The 23,237-nt window shown below is 49.4% G+C and overlaps 8 protein-coding genes across 8 annotated transcripts; 3 read left to right on the forward strand and 5 right to left on the reverse strand.

The window, feature by feature from the left end:
• Positions 1-882: 882 nt before the first annotated feature.
• FIESC28_10544 (uncharacterized protein) lies at positions 883-1,711 on the reverse strand (the record flags this gene model as incomplete). Its single annotated transcript, XM_031164675.1, has 3 exons — positions 883-1,408; positions 1,461-1,526; positions 1,575-1,711. The coding sequence occupies 3 exons, from the start codon at positions 1,709-1,711 to the stop codon at positions 883-885; spliced, it is 729 nt and encodes a 242-aa protein (XP_031011239.1).
• Positions 1,712-4,007: 2,296 nt separating this feature from the next.
• Positions 4,008-5,859, forward strand: FIESC28_10545 (uncharacterized protein; the record flags this gene model as incomplete). The annotated part of the gene is made up of 4 exons (XM_031164676.1): positions 4,008-4,244; positions 4,300-4,333; positions 4,395-5,545; positions 5,602-5,859. The coding sequence occupies 4 exons, from the start codon at positions 4,008-4,010 to the stop codon at positions 5,857-5,859; spliced, it is 1,680 nt and encodes a 559-aa protein (XP_031011240.1).
• Positions 5,860-6,069: 210 nt separating this feature from the next.
• FIESC28_10546 (uncharacterized protein) lies at positions 6,070-7,792 on the reverse strand (the record flags this gene model as incomplete). Its single annotated transcript, XM_031164677.1, has 3 exons — positions 6,070-6,991; positions 7,049-7,562; positions 7,627-7,792. The coding sequence occupies 3 exons, from the start codon at positions 7,790-7,792 to the stop codon at positions 6,070-6,072; spliced, it is 1,602 nt and encodes a 533-aa protein (XP_031011241.1).
• Positions 7,793-9,273: 1,481 nt separating this feature from the next.
• On the reverse strand, positions 9,274-11,164 carry FIESC28_10547 (uncharacterized protein; the record flags this gene model as incomplete). Its single annotated transcript, XM_031164678.1, has 2 exons — positions 9,274-9,702; positions 9,758-11,164. The coding sequence occupies 2 exons, from the start codon at positions 11,162-11,164 to the stop codon at positions 9,274-9,276; spliced, it is 1,836 nt and encodes a 611-aa protein (XP_031011242.1).
• A 1,599-nt stretch (positions 11,165-12,763) lies between these two features.
• Positions 12,764-14,171, reverse strand: FIESC28_10548 (uncharacterized protein; the record flags this gene model as incomplete). The annotated part of the gene is made up of 2 exons (XM_031164679.1): positions 12,764-13,949; positions 14,008-14,171. 2 exons carry the CDS (start codon positions 14,169-14,171, stop codon positions 12,764-12,766), a joined length of 1,350 nt encoding a protein of 449 aa, XP_031011243.1.
• Positions 14,172-15,627: 1,456 nt separating this feature from the next.
• Positions 15,628-17,135, forward strand: FIESC28_10549 (uncharacterized protein; the record flags this gene model as incomplete). The annotated part of the gene is made up of 2 exons (XM_031164680.1): positions 15,628-16,001; positions 16,052-17,135. 2 exons carry the CDS (start codon positions 15,628-15,630, stop codon positions 17,133-17,135), a joined length of 1,458 nt encoding a protein of 485 aa, XP_031011244.1.
• Positions 17,136-17,746: 611 nt separating this feature from the next.
• On the forward strand, positions 17,747-19,657 carry FIESC28_10550 (uncharacterized protein; the record flags this gene model as incomplete). Its single annotated transcript, XM_031164681.1, has 3 exons — positions 17,747-18,223; positions 18,278-18,880; positions 18,935-19,657. The coding sequence occupies 3 exons, from the start codon at positions 17,747-17,749 to the stop codon at positions 19,655-19,657; spliced, it is 1,803 nt and encodes a 600-aa protein (XP_031011245.1).
• A 377-nt stretch (positions 19,658-20,034) lies between these two features.
• On the reverse strand, positions 20,035-23,214 carry FIESC28_10551 (uncharacterized protein; the record flags this gene model as incomplete). The annotated part of the gene is made up of 3 exons (XM_031164682.1): positions 20,035-21,439; positions 21,495-22,681; positions 22,735-23,214. The coding sequence occupies 3 exons, from the start codon at positions 23,212-23,214 to the stop codon at positions 20,035-20,037; spliced, it is 3,072 nt and encodes a 1,023-aa protein (XP_031011246.1).
• Between the last annotated feature and the right edge of the window lie 23 nt (positions 23,215-23,237).

A 23,237-nucleotide genomic window follows, 5' to 3' on the forward strand; every position in this document is an offset into this window, starting at 1 on the left:
CTGCAACCGAGACCCAATCATGACCCTAGGCGTTATCTGGCTTGAGAACTGGCTCCTTGGCCCATTGAGTTCTGGCGATAATTGCAAACCGAGGATATTGAAGGTGATAGTGGGTTGTCGTTCTGTCGCAGGTGAGCTCCTACCCTTAGGGATGTTGTCATGGTAGAGCCCCATTGGCGGGTCGCTAGCTTACTAAGGTTACTTGCTCCTTCCAGCATTCAGCATTCCATCCATTGCGCCCTGATATGGCAAGTACTACTGAATGTACCAACCTAGTGGAGGTAACTTCACCTTAACATTTTGTCTTGCAAAACATCATCAGCATCAGCATCAACATCAATCCTTTTTACAATTACACATCTAATACCACTTTATACACAGACTTTCATCCCCATATTTTCTACCTTCTGTATCCCTCAATCGGCACCTGCCTGCCTGTCATCTTCCGTCCAGACATTAACTCATACATTCCAACGAACAAGACACAATGGGAGCAAGGAGAAGGAAAGCAAAGTAAAGGAAATGCGATGGACGCTGCACACGCCTATCTTAGCAACATCGATATGCGCCAGAAATCTTTGGAGGCAGCGGTCGACCAGCATCCCAAGGTTGACGATGACCGGTTCATCTTGATCTGAAAGCGGATCCTTGAACTACACCGTGGCTGCATGGGCAGAGCATCAAATTCAGCAAAAGATGACGAACTGATACGAACTCAGATTTGTCCGTAACTAAAGGCCTTGCACTTGCACTGCCCTTTATCCATCCTGGTAAGGTTTGTTCCTGTCTTCAAAATACACAATTATTGTCCGTAGGGCATTTTGATCACGAATGTCTTCCGCGAATGCTTTATCCGGGCATATTTTCGTTGTTACCAAGATTTCAAAGTGAAATATCCTGTATCACAGGGTCGGTCGATGTCTGATCTCCTTTTCTCCCAAATGCAGGTGGAGCTGCAGCCGCAACCCACTGAATGATTTCCATGGTCTTACCCGGGTCACGCATGAGACCAGAGGAGAGCGTGATTGCAGACTCTTCGCTGCCTGAATGATTTGAGTACTGGGATCCAGGTCCTGACATAAACTTGAGATCCATCAAGCCTGGGTTGGGGAGAAAGTCCAAGTGACTGACGGAAGATATCGAGTCCAATAATCTGCTTGTACTTGAATTGCACGGCTCCGACGGAAGAGCCCCTTCTTCACTAGTGATCCTGTCGGATAGTTGTCTGGCTCTCGCTGTGGCAGGCACCATTATGACCACCGCGGATGCGGCCATCGCAATCAAGAAGATGTATTCGCGGAGTCCTGTTCCCAGGTCGTTCAGAGATGGTGGGTATACCGTAAGATAACAGGGTCCAGAAATGATAAACCCAAGAGCAAGGAATACAGCAACAAGGTCGAAACGTGCTCTAAGATGCAGCTGTCAGCTCCTTCTTTCAACCCCCAGCACGAAGCGCCTACCGTTGGAAGGCCGACGCATTCATCAGGACGGAGACCAGTCCAAACACGGCCAGCAGTGAGAAGATCCTGAACGAAGTCAGATGTGCAGCTTCCAATAGTCTTGTGTTTCCTTACACAGCATCGAGATGAAAACTTCGAGGCAGCTTCAAGGCAACAGCAGCACCCAAGAGCATCCCGCCGGTCAGGGTGAACAGAACATGATACACGATCTGCCGTGAACCAGTGCCTACTGTCGGATGTATGCTCTCCATGGCGATACGCAGCCTGGACTGGACCTAGGGGGAAAAGAAACAACGGTTTACAAACCGTTTGCAAAAATTACACGATAAACCCTTATCGAAAGCAACAATGACTTAGGCGTAACGAACAATGTGGCCACGGTCAGACATATCCGTCGATTTCGAGGTTCTTATATCCATTGGTACCCAATCCGTCAGCCAAGGCTAACAAGAGCTTTCGAACCCTCTTATTGATTCGTATCAATCAAAAAGATGAGGCGAGCACTTCAGTCAACTAAAGGGAAAGCGCCTCGTTTCCTCGGTTCTGCTTTATCATGAATGATTGGTTGTGTGTCTGGAGTGACAAAGGACGGACATGCAACATTGTCATTTAGGGGTGTACCAAAATGGCAAGTCTTCTTGTTGCTTACACCCAACACAGTGAAGGCCTATCTAGATGACCCACGTATAAGGCGATGAAGTTGATTTGGAGTTGAGTGGTGAGCGGGCGAACCATATGAGGCTGAAATGATTGGTGCAGATCTCTGTAACAACTTCGCAGCCGAATATGCCCTGCAGCCATTTCGACCCAAGATGCACCAGCCTGGTCGTCAGGCAGAAACGGATTGGAACATGGTAAGCCTCACTATCACGAAAGGATTGACGCCAAGTCTCGGTCTTTGGTCATTCTGCGAGATAGCAAGGTCTTTGGCATAAACAACATTGTTCTTTTGCAAAGTTTCAAGGTATTGAGGCCCGCTTATGTGGCCGTATTAAGAAACCAGGCATATGACTTTTTCGACTTTGGAATGGCTGGCCACACTTATAAGACTACCCTGGCCCAGGTATTCCGTGCCTGGAAGAGCGAGAGCAGATCAACTGACTCGATGCTGCTTCCGCTTTTCTAACTCGTTCTGCGAGTCCCTCAAACTCATGTCAATTCATCCAAGGGAACCTTTTCGAGCGTCTGGGAGAACATCTAGTCACCATGTGTCGCCTGTCCAACTCGGGTTTGACTTGATTGAACTGCTGCCAGCAAGTGGAAGTGCTTGGGTCATGTCGAATTTCATGTACCGATGGCATTCAAGCACCTACGCATCGAACACTGTGAGTAGAACTGGGTGCGTGTTTGCGCCTGAACCTCTGTCATACCACAAAACTATGACACCCAGTCAGACTGCTCCCAATAGAAAGAAACTGACGCATTGGATGATGCCAGACGCGGCCACCAACAACTCGCACCCAGCCTTTAGTGTTGCAATCTCAGTGGCATGTGCTCGCGGCTTGTATCATATACGGCTGTTCAGTTGCGTCGTTTCTCCGTCGACGACGTCTCCGAGATCCGAACCTACCATTCATCCTTTCAGTGTGTTTACTCCCCAGTATGCTGCTAGGGAAATGCGCTGGGGCAGGTCTCGACTATATCATGCTGGTCCATGTATCGTGGGCAACGTGCCTGGCGATGTTCGCAAGCGTGGCATATCTTCATCTCCAGCCTCGACTGGGTAAACAACACTGAACTGAATGCGAGGAGACATCAGATGAGGGTATGTTAACTGCCCGGGCCTGACAGCTTCACATCGTCGAAGTTGCTGTTCGGTATGGTTTCATTTGTTATTTTTATGGTAAACATGAACCCGTCCGTTTGGAGATGCGAATCATCAAGTATGAGATTCACAACTTTGAAGGATTTCATTGCATGTATGATTTATTTCCTTTGAGTTATGACCTCGCAGTGAATTGGTTTCACTCGAGTTTAGACGAATATGTATGGTCTCTTATCACTTATCACCAGGTATACTTTGCTTGAACTGGTAACTGTAGAGTCTAGGTGGGAACTAGGCACGCTAACTAAGCATGACATGGAGGGCGCAGTGACGAAGCAAAGGGCGTGGTCAAGTGCCGATGCCGTAGCGACAGTTTGACGGCCACCGCTTCTATTTGCAGTCACGCGCAACGTAACACAGTAAACAATTAGACAATTGAACCAATCGTACGTAATAGATAACACAATACAACAAAGAAATCTGTCCCCGTGAGACGTCCATGACACAAACCCCCGCTCAGAAATCCGGGGCCCCGATATAGGGTATCCGGGATACAGCGCGGCTAAGATCGGGGGCGGCTCATGTCCGCCCGGCACCGGCGACATGATGAGTATCTAATGCATATCACCCGGATCCGAGATAACAGTTGGTTATCTAAATATCTTGCATCTTGATTCATTCGTAACTTTCAAACCATCTCTACGTTGACGATTCTGTCCAACACTATCTACATCACAACCCCTCAATACCACTTACACCGTGTACAACTAACCTTCGACACAATGCTTCCAGCTGTTAGAGCAGCCAGGCTTAGGCCACTCATTAAACACAGCCGTCTACTTCACAACAGTTCGAAACAGTTGTCAAGTACCGAAACTGCACCGGCTGCTCGTCCAGCGCACTATGATACCTCCCAGCAACTATCAGCCATCGACGCAGTGAAGGAGAGACGACTCAAGGCCGGCAAATTGGTCGCTGGAGTCGCTGCTGCCTCGGATAGTGACATGTTCAAAGGCCCGGTGAGTTTCAAATCTTGAGTGCGTATGCGGACTGAAGCTTACAATGGTCTCATAGACCACTGGACTACCAAAGTCTAAGCGATGGGATAGTATGTCTTACCCCATGATCCGGGAACGGGAACGAAGCTTATGACTTACAAATTCTTGCAGACCATCTCAGTCATGAGAGCCGAGTAAGAGAACCATGTACTCTCAAACAAGCAGCTCGCCATATGAAAAAGCCTGGCCTCATCTCGCTAGGTGGTGGTCTACCATCCAGCGAAGTCTTCCCCTTTGCTGAGCTCGGCTTCAAGGTCCCAGTGGCCCCCAAGTTTTCAGAAAAAGACACAGAAGAGGCTGGACAGACCGTTACAATTGGAAAATACGACGTGAGAGACCGTGGAGGTACTTATGATTTGTCCATCGCTTGCAATTACGGCCAGGCAACGGGATCTCCTCAGATGATGAGATACTTGACAGAACACACCGAGATCGTGTACAAGCCCCCTTATGCGGACTGGAAAGTGTGTCAGACCATTGGAAGCACTGGAGCGCTGGAGGAAGCACTGCGAATGTTCTGTGATAAGGACCGTGGCGATGCTGTGCTTACTGAAGATTTTAGCTTCTCTACTGCTCTGGAAACAGCTGGACCTCTTGGCGTCAAGGCTTTTGGTGTTGCTATTGACGAGCAGGGTCTGATCCCTGAGGTTATGGATGAGCTGTTGTCGAACTGGGATGCTAAAGAGCGAGGCTCCCGGAAACCCCACCTGCTTTATACCGTTCCCTCAGGCCAGAATCCTACAGGCGCAACTCAAGGAACCGAGAGACGAAAGGCCATTTATGCTGTGGCACAGAAGCACGACCTATACATTATCGAAGATGAGCCCTATTACTTCCTTCAGATGCAGCCCTACACCGGCCGCGATCAGCCCGACGTTCCACCACCAGAGACAGTAGACGAGTTCGTCTCTTCGCTTATTCCTTCACTTCTGAGCATTGATGTGGACGGTAGAGTCATGCGTATGGACTCATTCTCGAAAGTACTCGTTCCGGGTTCACGACTAGGATGGATCACAGCATCCGAGCAGATCGTGGAGAGATATATTCGACATGCCGAGGTTGCGAGCCAAGGCCCTAGTGGTTTCTCTCAAGTGATTCTCTATAAGCTGCTTGATGAGACATGGGGACATGAGGGTTACTTGAGATGGTTGATGAACTTGCGATTGGAATATACCAAGAAGCGAAACGCCCTCCTTGCCGCCTGTGAAGATCATCTGCCAAGTGATCTTGCCAGCTGGACGCCTCCTGTAGCTGGAATGTTTGTAAGTATCTTTCAAGTCATGTGCAACCATTGTTCTATCAACTTACTCTGTACCAGATGTGGATCAATATCGATCATACAAAACATCCCCAAGCAGGAACGCGAAGCATCATCGACATAGAAGAGGAGATTTTCAATTCTTGTATCGAGAATGGTGTGCTCATCGCAAGAGGCTCGTGGTTCTTGACTGAGAAGGACAAGGCACCGCCAGGACTGTTCTTCAGAGCAACTTATGCATCTGCTACGCCCGAGAATATGAACAAGGCTATTGATAGGTTTGGAAAGGCCGTGAGAGATAGTTTTGGGAGAAAGTAAATGATTGTTTGGTATTGAAATGCCCAAGAAGGGCTGTGTGATTTATAGTCATAATAAGCATGTAGCAAGTTTTAAATTGCACACACCGAAAGAGAAACAAAATTTCGGTATTATCCAACACGTTTATCCGCGAAAAACATGAATTATCGTGTCAATCACCTGATATAAGATTTCATAAACTCATAAGATGCTCAATAAGCCATCCTCTGCTTACTTCTCAGCCTCCCAAAAGGCAACTTTGACTCCCTGGCCTGGCGAGAGAACAATATCTGCCTTGAGGAGAGGCTCTCCACCGTCAATATCCTTCATCTGACTCTCCACATGTTCGTACTTCTGGAATAGGCGGCAGAGAACGTAACTCATTTCGGTCAATGCAAACTGCTGACCGATACAAATTCTGGGCCCAGCGTTGAAGGGGATGTAGTCATGTGGCTTGGGGTGCCAGTGTGCCCATCTTTCTGGGCTAAAGACTTGAGGATCGGCGAATATGTCGCTGACAGGAGGATACAAATCTGATCGACGCTGCATCACAAGAGTTGAGTATGCAACGGGCGAGTCCTTGAGAACTGGGAGTGGCTCGGAGCCATCTGGGCCACCGCCTCGGGGGAGCGTTGTGTCCTTGAGAGCTAGACGGACGTTGAATGGCACAGCTGGATACAGTCGAAGGGTCTCGTTGAGAACAGCTTTGAGATAACTCATACTCTTGAGATCTTCGTACGTAGGCGTCCGCTCAGTGCCAAGCGTGGAGATGATTTCAGCACGTAACCTCTGGACAGCTTTGGGGTGCCTTCCAAGCTCATACAGGGTCCAAGAGAGAGTCGCAGCAGTAGTATCCCTTCCCGCCAGGAGGACGGCAATGATCTGATCGCGGAGCACCTTACGATCGCGTGTGAAACCTGCGAGGGCGTGGAGGAAAGTGTAGCCGTGGTCATCTTTCGCCTTGGAATTCAGCTCTTCAGGACTCAGACGCAATGCGCGCTCGATGTAGAAGTTGATGAAGTGGTTTACGGTACGGAGGCCGCGCCAGAACTTGTACTTGGGCATGATATGGCGGAGCTTTCCAGTGCGTGCGATGATGTTCTGGATCCGCTGGACGTCATTGAAAGCTTCTGCAAACTCTTGCTTTGGTGTACTGAGGTTACATGCGTCAGTTATCGAGGCGATATGTGCACTGAAATGCTGTACTCACGTCAAAGACTTGACATCCCATCCTAGGAGGAACTCGGTGGCCACATCGAGAGTATAGCGGAAGAACAGATCACTGATGTCAAGAACCTTACCATCCAACTTCTCTGTAGGAATAGCCTGGTCTTCCCCATGAAGGGGTCCTCTATTCGCAATAGCCTTGAACAGCGTCTGCATGTGGGCCTCGAAGCAATGCAAGTCACTCACTCGATCTCGAGTGAACTGAGGCCTAATAAGTTGGCGACTCGCATGCCACGAAGCACCATCGGTAGTGAAGATACTGTCGCCGAGGAAGTCCTTCCATTCCGCATGGAACGGCATCCCTTTGCCGTAGTCACCAAATTGCGTTGCCAAGATAGCTTTGAGGTTGGCTGGGTCGGCGGTGAAGATGTGTCGAACACCTAAGAGCCGGGCTTCGACCGTCCAGGAATTCATCGCACCAAACATACCATCGCGCCAGCCTGTCAGATTTTGGTGCTTCATGGTTGACGCAACGAACTTGGCAACGATGTCGAGACCTAGGAGCCAGATGAGTATTCAAACAGACTGCTCAACATGTACACAGAATAGGAACGGACATACCCCAGGGAGCATATGATTTTACGCATGGCCCATAGTGACCAAGACGTCTGATTCTTCGGTGCTCATCGATACGGCAAATAATGTAGTAGACCCAGTATGCGACGAAGAGGATGGTGAGTGCAGCCTTTACAGAGACTTGCTCTATAAGAGCTTCCACAACACCCATACTGACGTGTCTTGCCAATGGGCTCGGAGGGGAGAAGAAGTTTCAAAGGGGTTGTCTAGTTAATTTATGAGTAGGTATGGGATGAATTAGTCCCGTGGGTTTAATAGATAGATGGTTGATCAAGTGGGTAACGCTATGAACCCACAGACTTCAGGAATATAGTCTTGACACTAGACATGAGTAAGTAGTACAAGGAATCCACTCGCTCTCAAAACGTGGGTTTTGGTTCCGGGATCCGGAAGGCTATAAATACGGAAGATGCTCATATCATATGCCAACTGCCTGTCAACTCTTGTCGAGAGAAATATCGCATTTCTGCAAGCAGGACATTCTGGAAACGGACCTGTCTGGACGACCGAGTCTCCGTCCCCGCAGTTCCTGACAGAGAAGGAAGAAGATCGAGGATACGAACGTAACCGAGAGCAAGAAACGAGACGTCACCCTCGAAACTCCTCCCTGAAGCGGTATAGAGTGACTCTATGGGTTCTCTGCCGAGACGTGCCCAACGTCCAAGCAATGTGATCGAGGGCGATTGTACCGCTTAGAACCGTACGTATATGCATGACTTTGTCGTAATTAGGTATGCAGGAAGGAAAGTTTTTTACCCTTTGCATGGTATGGCGGGGTCATTCATGTTTCACTATGCAAAGTCCTCGATATTCCTTGTTCGGGTTTTTCTCATTTGACGAATTGGTGACCATGCTTGATTGAGTGATCCTCAAGCTGTGAACACTTTAATAAGCCATACCAAGCAAAGTTCAAGCTTGTGAAAGCCATTGATGACTTCTTCCACAACTCCAATCGCTTGTTGATCTCTAAAGTTTCTTTCTTCTCTTCAAGATCGGAGGCGGAGAAGCCACTTTCGGATCAAAACACTGGCGGGGGTTGGCGAGGATTAACTTAGTTAACGATCAGGATACCCGATTCGGAAACTCGAGCTAGAAGCATACGTTATGTCTCCACGGACCACAACCCGATGTTTAGGTCAACCTCAACCCCATCAATGGAAGGCGATTTGTGTTCTTGACAACTCATTGGGTGCGTCTGCCTGGCCAATCATTTATTCTCCTCTTCATCCCCGGATTTTTCACATGCCGAGCTGTCGCGACCATCATCATTTGGACGTAACGTCTCGAGACCTGAGATGCGACACGATACCACCCATACGGGGCCCGCGGTGCTCCGGTATTCACTTATGGAACGGCGTATTTCCTTCGAAGGACTAGTTTCCTCCATCTGCTTGCCTTTGCTTGGACTGGTTTGCGAGGCCATCGGAGCCGGCCTGCCCCGCTGTGCCGCTCCTGACGCCGAGGCTCCGGCCCCGCATTCCATCCGTCCCCGTTTTAGTCAAAGACAAGGGAGCGATGCGAAGTCATGTAAGTAATGAGAAAGAGGTGAAAGGCCCCCTTTCGGTTCAATGGTTGAAAACAACTATGTACAAAGTAATTGTAATAAGTACGTATGCATCGTGCATCAATTCATCATCCCTCGAACTGTGCGCACTCAGTCGCATTGCCCTGGGTACAGAAGGGCATCTGAATCGGCGAAGCACTCACGCCTCGAGCCACCATACGCTCGCGCATCTCAGCCAGTCGAGGTGCAGCATCATATTGCGACCTGTTCTGACCTGAGGCGTCAGTTCGGCCTGACCAGAGAACCTCGCCCATTACTGCAGCGCGGGGCCACACAATGGTATCGAGGTTGACGCTGTCAATGGTCTCAGTCCATACTGCCGCCTCACCACCAAGCACCCGCTTGGCCGCCTCCTCAGACAGGCCAGCTCGGGGGTCGTGTGAGTAGATGAGCCGCCAGCTCTTGGTAGGTCCGCACCAGTCATTGAAGGGGTAGTATGTCTGGAAGGCCTCACCGTTGTCAAAGTTGAGCCACTGCCCACGGCCACAGTCGAGATACTGTTTGTTGTCAGTCGAAAAAGCTCTTTAACTATGCATCTCGATAAGAACTCACCCAGAAGTTGTAATCGCTGTCAATCACCTTGTGGCCAGCCTCGGCCAAGGTCTTGATAGCACCGCCACCGAGCCAGGACTGAATCACAACATCTTTACCCAAAGTCATGTTCCACTCGGTGATCATCTCCTCCCAGACGAACGGAGTCATGCCAGCATCTCGAACCTTGCCGTGGGTGTAATCGACAAACTTTTGCAGAAGAGGCGCCAGGACTTCGGTCTCGTTGGAGCGCACATCGGGGTCGAGTCTAGAATCGTTGTGGTTGAGCTCATCTCCACCAAGGTGGAAGTAAGGGCTGTACTTTGAGATTCGAGGGAAAAGGTCATCAAAGAGAGTGTCGAGAAAGTCATAAACGTCAGAGCTGTTCATGCGGAATGCGCCACAGGGCGGCTCCTTGCACCACCATTGGTAAGGCTTCTCATTGTATGCAACGATGAGATCCTTGTAGGCGAGCTCAACAACGCCAATGTGGCCAGGCATGTCAATCTCCATGATAACCTCGACTCCACGGTGGATACCATACTCGTAAATGCCGGCGAGCTCTTCGGGGGAATATGTCAGGCCTTTGCGATATGCGCCTTTCTCGGCCAGCTTAGGCAGGGCCGGGATCTCAAGAGGCCAGGACTGCGAGTCAGTGATATGAAGATGAAGACGATTCAGTTTGCTCCAGGACATGGCATCGATGGTGCGCTTGATGTGCTTGACCTCGAAAAAGCTACGGGCAACATCAAGCAGAATGCCTCGATGAGGGTACTCGGGCTCATCCTGGATTGAGACGGGCGCATGCGGGGTGTACCATGAAGTGCCAGAGGTGTGCTTAAAGAAAAGCTGGACAAAGGTCTCAAGTCCGTGCAAGACGCCTGTAGAAGACTTGGCCTTGATGGAAGCCTCGCCTTTTTCAGAAAGAGAGAGGGAGTACGACTCATCGACCTCACCGTTGAGAGGCTTGAAGGTACTCTCGTCGTCCTCCTCGGTCTGGACAATCTTGAGCGACTTCACCCACTGCTTCTTGTCCAGGTCAGGCTCATAATCGGAGTCGCGTGGGCGGAGCATCCATGGGACAAAGTTGTCCTGGAAGATGCCCTGGAGCGCACGAGAGACTCCGGCTTGGACGATTTGCTTGCTGTTGAACTTTGAGCCAGCATCGGGTTGATAGTTGTAAGTGTAGGGGATCTGTTTATCAAGCAAAGTTTCAGTATTGAGCTGTGCGGTACGATTACAGGTACCAGAATCAAAATCAGAATCGGGGAGAGTCCAGCATACAAAGTCTCCATTGTAGGTGATGTCGATTGTTTGATCGATGAAGAGGGCTTTATCTCCAGTAGAGATCTTCTTGGGCACTGGCCATATGGCGTTGGCCGGGGTGAGGGCGAAGGCGGCGATGGCCAGGAGAGCCTTGGACCACATTGCGCCGAGCGGTGAGATGGGGTGAGATGTTTTGAGAGATACAGTAGAGAATGGTTGAGTGATTGTTGGAAGTTGACTGAGCGAGAGTCGAAGCTATTATTTAAGAACCATGGGGAAGAGTGGCTATAATATGAGGGCTGAATGAATCGGAGACTAAGCAAGCCAAAAGTACCGGGGCCCCGTTTAATAAGACTGACGATGATCTTAGGACTCTTGCAGCTCCGCCTCGTGATGTGGTTGATCCTGGAGGACTTTATTTGGTGAGTGGGCGGGGGGAGAGGCTGATTCGATGAGCTGAGATGTGATGGCGCCGATTTTGTTTTCGATATACGAATACCAATGATTCAATGCTGGCAGCCGTTTCCCTTGACAAGGTACAGATCAGTAAAGTGCAAATTGAAGTGCAGTGCAGAGTAGTGTAGTGCAGTGAAGTGCAGACAACCTCAAACCGCAACGTTACGTTACACTGCACTACGCTACCTACCTACCTAACAGTATGTATCCTCCGAAAGGCAGGCGGCTACTTTGAAGGTGAACTTTTGTGCCGCGACAAAAACGATATCAGTCAAATGATGATGCATCCAGTAGATACAAACTGAAGTAACATCCAAAAAGAAAATCAAGGATGTGATGGCTGTTGGATGTTGTTTCTAGACAAGGTTGGGGAAGTGGGATCGTCAAAAGAGGCGTTGCACTTGCAGCCGCAGCCCCAACTGAGCTCCCGTTAAATTCGGCAGCTACCATCTTGGTTGTTGCTGACTGTACCGACGTACCTGCCTCGCTCCTTCGATACTATATTTGCGACAGATCAATTGATGAACTTAGGTACCTTCAGATTACTCACAGTGCGATTCAAACCTCAATATTATAGGCAGGCGCCTAATAAATCAAGCGGGTAGCTACCGCCCTGCCGCCTGTCTTGGTGGCACAACTACAACTCAGCCCGTCAGCATCAGGGGAAAGCAGCTTGATTTGCTCTCAGTATTCAATTATCGACGGAACGAGGCTGGAATTATGCAGCTCTGGGTTGATGTTACATCAGGTTCACACTGCATCAGCCAGTAAGTAGTCTAGACTAATTAAAGTGTAGAGGTTGGTAGGTTATCGCATGGCATGATCTTGATAGTTCACATCTATCAGGAGGATATCAGAAAAGTCGATAATTAAAGCACAGTGAGTACCAGCGAAGTGAAAGTAATAAAGATGCATAAAATTGACTGTCATCTCACTGAAAGCTGACTTGTAATAAACTATTCCTTGTCTTACAAACAAATCCCAACCTCGCTCTTGCTCTTGTGCTACAAGGTAGTAGTGAGTGGCGAGAATGTCTCAACCAGATCCAACCCTTCACCTAACGAATTGAGTCCTGGGGGGCTCACCTGACATCAACAAGATAACCCAAGAGCTGCATTCGAAGCAATTCATCGCTTTCAAAAGAGGAGAAATGTAACATTGAGCATGAACATCCAACACCAGAATGATATGTTACTTTCGTACTCTGGTCCTAACAAAAAATGAATCAAGGTCCTAACACTCTTCCTACCTCCACTCTCTTCATTCATATGCATCTCCTACATTACCAGGCAGTTACCTAGGTAACTATCGTCCTCCCCATCGCACAAACTCGTCATGACAAGCATCCCACCCCTCAAAGTAAGGCCATCTCAAATCTCCCCCAACCTGTCCACCCGCCCCAGCAGCTCTGGCAAGATACTCCAAAACCATATTCCCCCATAACCAACTCAAAGCTCCCTCACCTGGATGCGTGCCATCCTCATACTGGTCTCCCAGTAATGTCATAATTCTCGCCCACTCAAAGATCTCATGGCCGTGCTGCTCAGCCAACGCTCTTCCATAACGATCCATCTCTATGAGCATTATATCTCCTGACCCTGTTTTCTGATGGAAGGTTAAGCTACGCCACATCATAGGCGTATCTGGGAATTCCTTTTCGAGACGCTGAAGGAAGAGACGTAGACGCGCCGAGAAGAAGTGAAGTTCATCCCATGTCATCTTTCTGTGTCTGGCGACAAGCGTCGAGTTGTCATCCTGATGGTGTTTTTGGCCGCCAACTTGAAAGCCGCGTTGATCCCAAAGGCCGTTTTGGAAGAAGATGAGATCCGGACGACCTCGGGGGCCGTTGATGGGGTTCTCATGTGGTTTCCACAGCTTCTTCCAGCGCTCTTCGAAGGGGATAATGCGCATCTCCTTATACCAGAACCAGTCAGGTCTATAGGTAAACCCTCCCGCATTATGAAACGCAAAGAATGTAAGGTTGAAAGCAGGAATGTTGCAAACGCCCTTGGGCCACTTCTCAATGGGATGTAACTTGGGGAAAATCATCTCACTGCCAAACTCGTGACAGACATACTTGGCCTCTCGTCTATCAACAGAGTCACCAAACTCAACGAGCCTGCGGCCCCAAAGCCAACCAAGGCCGCCCTCATCTTTCATAGCAGCAAAGTCATCAACGGTAGGGTTCTTGATATGCTTGAGCGCTTCGATACGACGGCGGTTTTCTTCAGTGGCGATCTTCATCCATGATCGAGGAATTTCAGGGCCTTTGAGGAACTCCTTTGGGACGGCTGTATCGTTGAAGATGAGTTCGCCTTTAGGTGGGTAGGCGGCTGTTTCGGGAGCTTCGGCGTTGAGGAATGTTTCGGTGAAGGGCATCCATTGGGTTTCGCGGTAGTCTGTCCTGTTGGGAGGAATAATAAGATATCCTGGTCGACGATAAGGGTCTCGACAGTTGCGTGGTTCAATGTTACTATTCGCAGGAGTGTTTCTGTTTGACCAAAGGGTCAGAGATGTCCATCCACCCCGGTTTGTATTATATTACTCACTTGCGGCAGAAATCACTGGCTTTAGACGTCGCGTAGTCTAAAGGAGATCTGATAGAATCCGTATAGAAAGCAGACAGAGCAAATAGTACAAAAGCCGTGCCTACAGCCAGGAACCAGAACTTGGAAGCCTGACTGGGCGATGGTAATTGCGGATTAAGTGCCATAACTTTTGGTTTTGCTTGGGCAGGAAAAAACAGACTTCTCGACATTCTGGGGGATCAAGTATTTTAAGATACTAGATTAGGGGTTTAATGTAAGGGAGGATAGACGACCCTTGTGGCGGTAGTAATGGAATGGCTTTACGTGGTTACGGCGGTTGAGGTGCAATGAGTAGTTGGGCCTGGTTGGTCCCTACATGAGACACTTTGAGGGATAACAAAAGGAGTAATATTTCAGGTTAGATAGTTGAGAATGGGAATTCAGTAATTCGTAAGGCTGCACAAAGTCTGGGTCGAAATCATATTGCATACATACCTAAGTACCTATCTCATCTTGCCCTCGGACAGCTTCTGGGGGTAGAACGTATTACTTATCATCTATATAAGTTGTTTCCATATTTCCATAGTTGGATTCATTTTTTGCCAAGATATTCCCTTTATACTAATGTGAAAGACAGTCCCCTCACGCTATGATAGAACTGGTTGTCTTCCCCAAAGACCCTTCTTTGCTTTAAAGCAATTATGAGAAAGTCTGCGGGGAAATAAACTTTAGATCCATACCTACGTACCCAGGTACCTACTAATAATATAAAGAAATGTCATTGAGAGTAATGAAAGGATGAAAGGCACTTCAAAGAGTCCTCCCATTTCAAAATAGCTTCACTCAATGGAAGTATGCTGGGTACATAGTGCCTCTCCTCGCATTTAACAATCAACATTGCCAAGCCAAGCCAATGCTGATATACTAATTTACTTTAAGGTATACAAGGAGGTAGGTATCTAATTCCTCAGATTTCCTTACTAGCGATGCTGAATCGTAACTTATCTAAATGACTAATCGTTTTTGAATCCTTTCGTTGGTCACCGAAGCTTCTGGTCCGTGAAAAGTACATACAGGCATCTTAACTTTTTTCTTTGCTTTTTTAAGTACTAATGAACAAAGAACAAAGTGCATTTGACCTTTGTGTTTATGATTAACAATAAAACGCAAACCTTGGGGCTACTGAAGCGCTGTCATTTACGGCGACTGTGGTTGCCATCTTTATTACAAACCAAACACACCTCGCTCCTGCACTGAAAGAACCGGAGAACAATGACAGATCGGCTCGTCACGTGACCGTACCGCCCCAGTCCTTGACGACTTCTGCATCTCTCAGGCAGACCTTTGCCAACTCCATCTCTATCTTCAACAACCATAAAACCCTGCTCCATCGCTGATCCGTACGACCGCGCTGCTGCAGCAAATCACCGCGCATACGGCGATTAATCACAGATACCCTTTGCTCAATTGCGACCAGTCTTTTGCTCACGCGACGCGCATCTAGCTACATTTTCCTTAACAACGCGTCCTTGACAGCCCGGAAGCTGTACCTCTAATCCCACTTTGCGGTGTACTCTTCCGCCACCCAAAATCATCTCAGCACTTACTCAGACCACCCCCACGATTGCGCAGCTCCTCACCATGCCCGTCGAAATCAGCCTCAACACGCCCCTGGCGGAGGCTTTGAATGCTGTCATCCAACCCAAGCTTGTCGAGGTCGGATGGGGAACTGGCGGTGCCGACGACTCCGCTCTAGCAGAGTATATCATCCTCATGCTGGTGAACGGAAAGACGCAGGATCAGATCGCTTCCGAACTTTCAGGAGACCTGCTTGGCCTTGGATCCGACGACCCTAGCACCCGCGAGTTTTCTCAGTGGCTGTTTGAACAGATCGACGCTCTCAGTGGCCAGGCCAACGGCGGCAGCAATGCCGGCCCCAGCGCAAATCAAGATGGCACAACAGAAGGAGAGATGGATACCGATATGAACGCAGGTGATGCGTCAGAATTGAATGCGTACGTTGCTCTCTTTTCCTCTACCAGCTCCAATTACTAACTTCCCCAAGACCCACTGGCCCACGCTCAATGCGAAACGGCAACCAGCGAGGCGGACGAGATAAGCGCATGTTTGGACAGATGAATAAGGCGATGGACAGACCTGGCGATTCCGCTCTTCACCGCGTCCGAGGTCAGACCGGAGGCGAGCGCATCAACACTCACGGCCGAACACCACCCACCGGTCCCAGAACAGGCCGAGGTGGAATGGGCCGAAACAACAACCGCGGCGCCAACATTCAAGCTGGTCTCGCCGGTATGGCTGCCGGTGGTCCCCAGCCATGGATGATGCAGGGTGGTCAACCGAACTCTGCCGAACTCGTTGCCATGCTCGAACAACAAAACCAGATGATGTTCCAGCTATCACAACAACTCATGGGCAATGGTGGTAACCAGGGCGGATTCGGACAACAGCGTCGTGGCGGAAAATCACTACACGATCGTACACAATACCCCGGCAGAGGTAACTACCGCAAGGGCTTTAACGATCGACAGGGCGGTAGCAACACTGCTGGCGAGGGCGAGGGCGACGATGTAAGCATGTCTGGAGAGCCACGCGAGCCACCGAACCCCGACGATACGGTATGCAAGTTTAACTTGCGCTGCACCAACAAGGATTGCAAGTTTGCACACCAGTCACCCGCGGCCCCCCCCGGAGTCTCAGTTGACGTCAACGACAACTGCAGCTTCGGTGCTGCCTGTAAGAGTCGCAAATGTGTTGCGCGACATCCTTCACCGGCGGCTCGTCTTGCACACCAAAGCGAGCAAGACTGCAAATTCTTTCCCAATTGCCAAAACCCTCAGTGCCCCTTCAAGCACCCATCGATGCCTCTCTGCCGGAACGGTGCCGGCTGCACAAACTCTGACTGCAAGTTTACACATGTCAAGACCAAATGCAAATTCAACCCGTGTCTCAACCCCAACTGCGCCTTCGCGCACGAGGACGGACAGCAAGGAGGCTTCAAGGATAAGGTCTGGACCGCTGGCGAGACTGCTGAGCACGTTAGCGAGAGGAAGTTTGTGGATGATGGCCCCGAGGAGCTCATCAAGGGGGAGGATACTGAGGTCAAGCAAGAGGCTGATGTCATCGGCTAAAGGGAAAATGGAATATAGATGAAGAGAAGAAAAAAAGCAAGATGGTTTGATCAAAAAAACTGATCACGATACCCATGGTCACCAAATGCCTAGATGCTGGTGGATGCTGGGAATGGAGTGAATGAAGGACATGTACTTTTATGGTAGATATGTAATGTCTTTGACAGGGTGGCAGAGCATGGAAGGGCGTTTGGGGTTTGATACTACTTTGGTTTTATTTTAATGCCGTTACAATCTTGTTTACTTGTATAGATAGAGGCCAAGAAGCAAGCAAAAAAGGCCATACACTCGTGCATCATGATGCTTCAAAGCGAGATGCGCGAGAGGGAATGAATGCAATCCACAAGCCCACGGCTGTCCCACACCCATTCATTATATCCAGCTCTTCGCGTGTGATATTGCGTGTTTTTGAAATCATATATGGCCACTACATTTGCTAATCGTCTGTCTAAACTGGGTGCTTAACTGCTTGTACTCTTTCCTCTGTGGTATTGATGACGCACACGGAAGAATACCGGCTTATGCTCCAACACTCCACCAACCATCTCTCCATCTTCATTCTCATAACAACTTCACTCAACACTTCGGCCATGATCAATTGATCCTTGATAATGAGTCGCAGCCGAGCAGAATACACGGCTGTAGCTATTTTGAGCTCAGCAGCTCGTTCAACGACGAGATCCCAGCTTCAAGTCCCCCTCCGTCGACTTAATGGCTTCCGTAGCCTCATTACCTGCTCGGCCTCGGCCTTGACTCGGCGACGACCCATTGTCGCATGCAAACATACGCAAAGCTTCAACGATGGACGGAGATATGTGTCGCAGGCGAAGGATGCAAATATCGCGGTAATTGGAGGCGGATTGACTGGTCTCTCGACAGCATACTACCTCGCAAAGAAGCTCCCCTCGACGACAAAGATTACCTTGTATGAAGGCAGTGATCGATTAGGAGGATGGATCAAGACGGATAGGGTACCAGTAGACATCGGGGGCAAGCAAGGACTTGTTTCTTTTGAACGCGGTTCTCGGTCATTGACATCTCTTGCTGGCAATACGTTCCGCTTCGATGATCTTGTCCTTTACGATCTTGTGAGAACCAGCTTCAGCGATATGACAGAGCTCTGCTAACACGTTACTACCAAGGTTCTCGACCTAGGACTTTCTCTCAGCTCTCCTCCAAACAAGCCACGATACGTTTATTACCCCGACCATCTCGTTCCCATGCCCCCGAACATCGGCATCTTCGGCATTCTCCGCGAGCCCCTCTACCTCGAGAGTATAGGCGCTGGTGTTGGTCTTTTCTTGAACTCGTTGCGCAAGAGGCATCTCCCTGCCGACGACGAGTCTGTCGTCGACTGGCTTTACAAGGTCACAGCTAGCCGTCAGGGCGTTAACAACCTGGCCTCTGCCATGATGCACGGTATCTACGGTGGTGACATCAACAAGTTGAGCGCTCGTAGTGTCTTGGATCGCATCTATTGGGGTTGGTATCTCCCCAATCCTGGCCCGCGTGCGCGCCCGATGCCCGTACCTGAACAGATGATTCTTGACACGTTGGGCCAGGATCGACAAATCCAGAAGCTGGCGATGCAACCAAAGAGCGCGCTGTATGATTTTGGCGACAAGGGCATGGAGTCGCTACCACAAGCTATGGGCGCGGCCCTGAAAGATCAACCGAATGTTACCATCAAGACTGGAGAGGCAGTGAAGGACATTGCATACGATGAAGCTAAGCAGCAAGTCCAGGTAGGATTCTAATCCGATCAAAGCAAAACCTCGTACTCACAGTGCATTCTATAGATCAACAGCTTCAGCACAAAGAACAAGGACCAAAGCAGTTCTCAGGCCTATGACAAGGTCATTTCAACACTGTCCGCCCAGCATCTTGCCAGTCTCACGGGAGATAAGCTACCATCTCTTTCTACAGCACACTCTGTTTCCGTCATGACAGTCAACATCTGGTTCCCCCAGGAGAACATAAAGCCTCCTGGCTTTGGTTACCTCATTCCTAACTCGGTCGACCCAGAACTTAACCCACATCACGCACTTGGCGTCTTCTTCGACTCCGACGTTGGAACTCGTTCCAAGGACGAACCTGCCGGAACTAAGCTCTTCATTCTTATGGGCGGCCATTACTATGATCGCCCGGGTGTTACTCCCCCAACTGAGGAAGAGGCCATTGTCCAAGCTCGTGAGCTACTTGAGCGTCACCTCGGCATTCCACGCGATGCTCCAGCCTATGCCACAGCCAATTTTGCCAAGGAGTGTATTCCTCAGCACTATGTCGGCCACCAAGACCGCCTACGCAACGCCCACACTGAGCTAACGCAAAACTTTGGCGGACGTCTCGCTGTTGCGGGTGGTTCATTCCATCGTATTGGCACTATTGCCGGTCTCCGTTGTGGCTACGATGCTGCTATTGCGGCAAAGGATGGCCTCGAAGCCACGGGCCTGGAGTACCTTGAGAAGATCCAGGAATTTTCAGTTGTGCCAATTGAGGCGATCCCCGTGCGCCAGTTCTAGCGAACAGGTGAAGAGTGTATAAATATATCTAAGTATTTGACAAAGTTGAAGAACATAAGGCAGAGGAAATCAGAGTTATCAAGCGCGCTTCAACGTTTAGTTCAGGACTAAGACTGTATTATTACTTAGAGCGATAGAAGGAAACGAAGTGAAGATGCCAATTCAATACCAAAGATCAAAAAGTAAAACTCCAAAATACTCTCATTCATAATTGATATCGTGGTATTCCGTGTGCATATGGAGGTATCATTAAGCTATCACAAAAGTCACGTCCAGCCGCTTTACGTGACCCCCCTTTTTCGCCGCTGGTCTAATAAAAGTCCCCTACAACTCCAAACTCAGTAAAAATCAAAACCTGGTATAGTCTCATGGCCCTCCTAATCCAAGACGACATACTCTGAATTGTTTTGGAAGGATGAGCCAGCCAATGGCCGAATAGCTTCATCAATAGCAAAAAGAAGATTAGCAATGCCGTCTTGTGGTCTGCCAGCCGCGCCTGTAACAAGGCCAGTCCATTTTTCTCCCCTGGCTTCCCATACAGGCTTGAGTGCGCTCGTAAATTCATCATGTGGCGCAAAATTGATGTTGACGGACTTGCGCATGATGTGCCACCATGGCTCGCCCCGTCTATGCTTGACATGAGCAAGAAACGTGATGTCGCGGTGGAGAGGCTGGTTCCCGGGACCAGTGCCTGTGACGGAGTAATGAATCGACATCTCATCCACCGAATCCATTACGAATCTGAACTGCCCTTGATTACGGGCTTCAATATCCTTCCACGTCTCTCTTATTTTCTTAATCGCTTCCAGGGCTGGCAGGGACTCAGGAAGCCAGTTCATCAGAGCCCCGATGCCATTAGCGCCATTGACAAGCTTTTGCATTAAATCGGTGACCGGAAGATGAGGATTAGGTTCTTCTATAATAAGGTCGATATCCTTTTGGGACAAGTCGAGGGTTATCCTCCAAAGTCGTGAGGGCTGTGCATCGGTACTAGCCTCTGATGCCAGAGGTCCATAAGAGAAGGTGACCTCCTTCAAGCTCACAGACTCGGCCGCGATTGACTCTCTCGCCTGGTCCATCGACTCGAAGAAACTGACGAACCTATCGACGGCTTTGACGCGAGCCTTCAGGTTCTCCAACATAGACTGCCCAATGTTTGAACGCATCCGCAAGCAGAACTCGCCTGATCCAGCGTTCCACGAGACATCGCGACCAACCATGTGGCTCTTGAGCATGTTGAACTTGGCTGGCCTTCGAACCTTGATAATGGCATCAGAAACGCAAATGAAAGGTTTTTCTGATTTGTCGCCTTCAGATTTAATGCTTTCATAACCAGTAGATGCCTCCTCTGCCGGCTGAACTCCCCTGAACCTGACCGAGATGATGTCGTTCGCCCAAGGTTGTTTGGTAGAAATGCCTGATCCAGTGGCAGACTGCACGACAGAACCTGATTTGACAGACTCGGCGTTGCTGCTGGATCCACCTGCAGTCCTGGGGCTGTCCTTTTCAGCGTTCTCAAACACCATGGACGGAAAGATTCCCGAGAGTGCGATCTCAAGAGTTGGGAGTCGTACTTGTTGCGGAAGAGACCAGTTGTTCGATCCATGAGGTTTGAATTTGATGTTCTGTTTATGAAGCTCTCGTTGATCCACCATTTGAGCAATCATGGCACTTGCGAACAGGGTCAGGTTATTCCAGAACTCATCATCAAGGCGAGGAAAGCCCCTGTTGAGGGGAAGCTTTGATGATAACCGAGGTACGTGACCAGAAGGACTACTATTCCTATCGATCAAGTCAGTAAAGGTCAGCAGATTGAAGGGCACCAGCCTCAACTTACGTATCAACAAGCCACCAAACATCCCCGCCTGGACTCAGCAGAACCATAACAAACCAGTTTGGCCCCCATCCAGCTCTGTGGAGCCATATGGTCCTTGTCCATTCGCGGGTATTGGTAAGAGCTTTCAGCTGGTCGTTGTTTAAGGGATTCTTCTTGATACTCCAACCTGCCGTGCTTCCTCGGCGGCTTAACTCATCTTCTACAACTGCGCACCTTACATTCTCCAGACATGCTGCACCGTCTTCAGCTGGATTGTTTCCACTATTAAGCTGATTCTCTTTGTCAAAGGTAAATTTCGAATGAGGTTTGACAGCAAAAACACCAGTTGTCGGCTCGATGAGTAGGGTTACGCGATCCTTGAAACCAACTTCCATGGTTAGAGATGAATCAGCCGGGTCTTCTTGGGACGAGTGCAAGGCCAAAGACGCTTCGCGGTTTTTAAATCGGGGAAAAGACAACAATTTGGTGTGTATGCTGCCCAGAAGGAAGTCGATATGGCGTCCGATGACCGTTTTTATAAGTGCCTCTGCCGACAGATTGTCGCTGTCGAAAGTGATAACCACGTCCTTAACCTCCTTGTTGTCCCGATACCATTTCGCTGTCAAGTGACTGGATGACTTGGGGTCGGTTTGACCGTTTGCTTTTTTCCCAGTACTGACAGCAACCAAGACCCAGCTCTTGGGGCCACCCGGTTGCGTTCGAGAAGTCCAGTACTGAACAGCCAGAGCTCTGTTCAAAGGTTCCACCTTGAGTGTGCCTGTCCATGAGCCCTTGCTCATTTGACTCGCCTGTCTCTTGAGTTCGTTGAGCTTGTGAGTAAGGACCAGTTCGTGAAGAAACTGATAACAACCGAGCAGTCCGTCCTTACTTAAAATATCGTTTACATGGCCCTCCAGGTAGTTCTTAAGACCTTCAGGGATTGATGATACTGCCGGATGGAAAGCAAATCGGAAGTCGATGAACCAGAACTGCTTTTCAAAATCCTCGTCTGCGATGGTAAGATCCACCTCGAATTCTCCAGGTACTCTAAATGTGACGCGTCCCGAATTGATCTCGTAGTTTCTGAAGTGGTATGGTATCTTGTCGAAGTCCTCGAGATTCAGCCGTAACGATAATTGAGTGTTGACATCGCTCATCCACTGGATCTGTTCCTCTCTTGTCAAAGGAGGTGGTTCGATATAGGAAAGCTAATTGGAAAGTCAGTTTAAACCAGCATGCTTCGACGATGCGCAATACTCACGTCGGGCATCCATGCAGCCTCTCCAGTTGACAAGACTTGGAGGGCTGTTTTCAAATCAGGACTTGGCATTCGCGCAAAAGTCAAATCCCTCTTGACATGACCCATAACATCCAGAGCTCCAGTGAACAGAACCTCTTGTCCTTGAAGGTGGAACCTCAGATCAATCAGTTTGCTGACCATATCAGCCTTTCGGCTCCATTCTGTAATAACAAGCGCCTTGACCCATTTTCTATGCTCCCTCATCGCGAAATTTAATATCGATGTCTTTTTGGCAATATTTTCGCCCGATGCATCCTCAACGTCGCTATTCGGTGTCGTCGAGTTTCCGTTCATGGCGGCAGCGGGCACAGGCATCTTTGCCAGAGCGGCAATCTGGTCTTGGAGCGCATTGTGTGTCGATTGCGCGAGGCGCGTAAGGACCTTTGAGAGTGGTATGTAGCCCTGTGTGATGTGGACTATTTCGCCGGCAGGATCGCTCATGCTGGAGGGAGTGCGATAAGGGC

The sequence above is a fragment of the Fusarium coffeatum genome, assembly GCF_003316985.1.
Source record: "Fusarium coffeatum strain FIESC_28 chromosome Unknown BRIP53273_contig_321, whole genome shotgun sequence".
Taxonomy (NCBI): domain Eukaryota; kingdom Fungi; phylum Ascomycota; class Sordariomycetes; order Hypocreales; family Nectriaceae; genus Fusarium; species Fusarium coffeatum.